The 4,214-nt window shown below is 32.9% G+C and overlaps 1 protein-coding gene across 1 annotated transcript; it reads right to left on the reverse strand.

The window, feature by feature from the left end:
• Positions 1–1,886: 1,886 nt before the first annotated feature.
• Positions 1,887–3,869, reverse strand: LOC127725937 (uncharacterized). Its single transcript, XM_052233243.1, has 2 exons — positions 3,845–3,869; positions 1,887–3,292 (listed from the first exon to the last, which is right to left on the reverse strand). The coding sequence occupies exons 1-2, from the start codon at positions 3,867–3,869 to the stop codon at positions 1,887–1,889; spliced, it is 1,431 nt and encodes a 476-aa protein (XP_052089203.1).
• Between the last annotated feature and the right edge of the window lie 345 nt (positions 3,870–4,214).

Consider the following 4,214-nt stretch of genomic DNA (forward strand, 5'->3'; position numbering starts at 1 on the left):
TTAAAATTTTGTATCCAATTTATGGATTCAGGCTCACGGTAAAAGTTCCATTCGCCTTTAAAACTGTGAATGCGTTTTATTCTTAAGATCATGAAACGCTGAGGCTCAACACTTACACGTTTTTCATTTATGTTTCAAATTTGTGTACAACAGATGTAGATTCATATCAAGAGAGAAAGACATAAAGTCATGACACAGAACTGATAAAAGGATAAGACATTAAGGTCACATAAAATGTCGACCCTGAAATATTACAGAATTTTTACTTTATCAGGTCAGTATATACAACTATAGGACTGTTTAATTAACAAATGTTTAAGTAAAGCCTCATTTAAAATACTTCAAGTATGAATAAGAAAAGTCGGTTTTCAACGTGTTCAAAATTATTTAACCATTTTATGAAATCGCTTATTTATACAGATATAAAAAAATTTACAACTTCAATTCAATACAAACCTGTAATTAAGTGGTTGTCATTTGTTGTTGTATATCATATTGTTTTTCTTTTAATGTCTGTGCGTTCATCGGTCCGATTGTTCATCCATCTGTTAGTCCCTACGTAAGTCCGACCTGAATCAGTTAAATTTATGTCTCGCCTGCGACGTTAGTCACAGTATGCGAGACATTGGGATAACTATCCGGCGGCGGTGTAAACTATTCGTATAAAGCTTTATATTTTAGAAGGTAGAAGACCTGCATGCTTCATACCTTGTATGCAGATACATTATAATACGGAATTTCCGTCTATTTTATGTCTATTGTCCTTGACCTCATTTTCATGGTTCAGCGACTGCTTAAAAAAATATATAGTTTTTTTGTCATTTGAATTTCTCACTTATTATGAGTAATATGATTTCCTTGCTACGTCTACATGTCCGCCAGATAGAGTTCACATGACCTTGACCTCATTAGTTGGATCAGTGATTAAGGTTAAAGTAACGTGATTAAGTCCGTTGCTCAGATACTATAAGCAGTAGGTCAACTATATGTGGTGTAAAGAATGATTGTTAGGGGTACATGTCTGTCTGGTAGGTTTCATCTGACCTTGACCTCATTTTCGTGGTTCATTGGTCAATGTTAAGTTTTTGTGCTTTTGGTCTGTTTTTCAATTACCATAAGCAAAAGGTAAACTATATTTGGAGTATGGAATAATTGTAAGGTGTACATATCTGTCTGACAGTATTTATCTGACCTTGACCTCATTGTCATGGATCTTTAAAAATGTTAAGTTTATTTGATACTTGTAGCAAACCCTTCATCTTTAAGACTTTCAACATAAAATCAATGGTCAATAAAACAAGCGAGACATTTAAGCATGTGCACTCTTGTTTGGCTAGGGTAGATTACCATGAAGTTTTTACCTTAGTTCACATGTTCATTGTGAAGTTAACCATTTTATTAAAAATGTTGTAACTTTGGTTTTTCTCTCTGACTGTAGTTTTTGTGTTTTCACTTACTTGTGTTGTGTTTACTTTAACGTTGTCTAATTATTACATTGACTGTAATGTAAATTTCGTGTTTTCACTTACTTGCTTCATTTTTACTGTAACGTTTTCTGATCTGTCTGATTGTTATAAAAAAAATTGTTTCTGTAACTTGTGTATTGTTTATTGTAACGTTGTCTAATATGTCTGATTCTAATGAAGACTGTGTGTTTCCAGGTCCTTGTGTAGTTTTTACTATAACGTTGTCTAATATGTCTGATTTTAATGAAGACTGTGTGTTTTCAGTTAATTGTGTAGTTTTTACTCTAACATTGTCTAATATGTCTGATTGTAATGAAGACTGTGTGTTTCCAGGTACTTGTGTAGTTTTTACTATAACGTTGTCCAATATGTCTGATTGTAATGAAGACTGTGTGTTTCCAGGTACTTGTGAAGTTTTTACTATAACGTTGTCCAATATGTCTGATTGTAATGAAGACTGTGTGTTTTAATTTCAGTTACTTGTGTAGTTTTTACTATAACGTTATCCAATATGTCTGATTGTAATGAAGACTGTGTGTTTCCAGGTACTTGTGTAGTTTTTACTTTAACGTTGTTTAATATGTCTGATTTTAATGAAGACTGTGTGTTTCCAGGTACTTGTGTAGTTTTTACTCTAACATTGTCTAATATGTCTGATTGTAATGAAGACTGTGTGTTTCCAGGTACTTGTGTAGTTTTTACTATAACGTTGTCTAATATGTCTGATTTTAATGAAGACTGTGTGTTTCCAGGTACTTGTGTAGTTTTTACTATAACGTTGTCTAATATGGTTGATTGTAATGAAGACTGTGTGTTTCCAGGTACTTGTGTAGTGTTTACTTTAACGTTGTCTAATATGTCTGATTGTAATGAAGACTGTGTGTTTCCAGGTACTTGTGTAGTTTTTACTATAACGTTGTCTAATATGTCTGATTGTAATGAAGACTGTGTGTTTTCAGTTAATTGTGTAGTTTTTACTCTAACATTGTCTAATATGTCTGATTGTAATGAAGACTGTGTGTTTCCAGGTACTTGTGTAGTTTTTACTATAACGTTGTCTAATATGTCTGATTGTAATGAAGACTTTGTGTTTCCAGTTACTTGTGTAGTTTTTACTATAACGTTGTCTAATATGTCTGATTGTAATGAAGACTGTGTGTTTCCAGTTACTTGTGTAGTTTTTACTCTAACATTGTCTAAAATGTCTGATTGTAATGAAGACTGTGTGTTTCCAGGTACTTGTGTAGTTTTTACTATAACGTTGTCTAATATGTCTGATTTTAATGAAGACTGTGTGTTTCCAGGTACTTGTGTAGTTTTTACTATAACGTTGTCCAATATGTCTGATTGTAATGAAGACTGTGTGTTTCCAGGTACTTGTGAAGTTTTTACTATAACGTTGTCCAATATGTCTGATTGTAATGAAGACTGTGTGTTTCCAGGTACTTGTGTAGTTTTTTCTATAACGTTATCTAATATGTCTGATTGTAATGAAGACTGTGTGTTTCCAGGTACTTGTGTAGTTTTTACTTTAACGTTGTCTAATATGTCTGATTTTAATGAAGACTGTGTGTTTCCAGGTACTTGTGTACTTTTTACTTTAACGTTGTCCAATATGTCTGATTGTAATGAAGACTGTGTGTTTCCAGGTACTTGTGTAGTTTTTACTATAACGTTGTCTAATATGTCTGATTGTAATGAAGACTGTGTGTTTCCAGGTACTTGTGTAGTTTTTACTATAACGTTGTCTAATATGTCTGATTTTAATGAAGACTGTGTGTTTCCAGGTACTTGTGTAGTTTTTACTTTAACGTTGTCTAATATGTCTGATTTTAATGAAGACTGTGTATTTCCAGTTACTTGTGTAGTTTTTTCTGTAACGTTGTCTAATCATTCTATTGTCCGTAATGAAGTCTTTGTGTTTTAGTAACTGGTTAAGAGTTTCCTGTAACGTTGTCTGATCATTCTATTGTCCGTAATGAAGTCTTTGTGTTTTAGTAACTGGTTAAGAGTTTCCTGTAACGTTGTCTGATCATTCTATTGTCCGTAATGAAGTCTTTGTGTTTAAGTAACTGGTTAAGAGTTTCCTGTAACGTTGTCTGATCATTCTTTTATTCGTTATGAAGTCTTTGTGTTTTAGTAACTGGTTAAGAGTTTCCTGTAACGTTGTCTGATCATTCTATTGTCCGTTATGAAGTCTTTGTGTTTTAGTAATAGGTTAAGAGTTACCTGTAACGTTGTCTAATCATTCTATTGTCCGTAATGAAGTCTTTGTGTTTTAGTAACTGGTTAAGAGTTTCCTGTAACATTGTCTGATCATTCTATTGTCCGTAATGAAGTCTTTGTGTTTTAGTAACTGGTTAAGAGTTTCCTGTAACGTTGTCTGATCATTCTTTTGTCCATAATGAAGTCTTTGTGTTTTAGTAACTGGTTAAGAGTTTCCTGTAACGTTGTCTGATCATTCTATTGTCCGTAATGAAGTCTTTGTGTTGTAGTAACTGGTTAAGAGTTTCCTGTAACGTTGTCTGATTATTCTATTGTCCGTAATGAAGTCTTTGTGTTTTAGTAACTGGTTAAGAGTTTCCTGTAACGTTGTCTGATTATTCTATTGTCCGTAATGAAGTCTTTGTGTTTTAGTAACTGGTTAAGAGTTTCCTGTAACGTTGTCTGACCTGTCTGAATGTAATGAAGTCTTTGTGTTTTAGTAACTGGTTAAGAGTTTCCTGTAACGTTGTCTGATCATTCTAT

Source organism: Mytilus californianus, unplaced genomic scaffold (assembly GCF_021869535.1).
Source record: "Mytilus californianus isolate M0D057914Y unplaced genomic scaffold, xbMytCali1.0.p SCAF_15, whole genome shotgun sequence".
Taxonomy (NCBI): Eukaryota; Metazoa; Mollusca; class Bivalvia; order Mytilida; family Mytilidae; genus Mytilus; species Mytilus californianus.

Coding starts and splice junctions, on each gene's coding strand:
- LOC127725937 (XM_052233243.1), bottom strand. CDS start 3,869: ATGGACAAAAGAATGATCAGACAAC. Junction 3,293..3,844: donor CAAAAGAATGATCAGACAAC/GTTACAGGAAAC, acceptor CATTAAAATCAG/ACATATTAGACAACGTTAAA.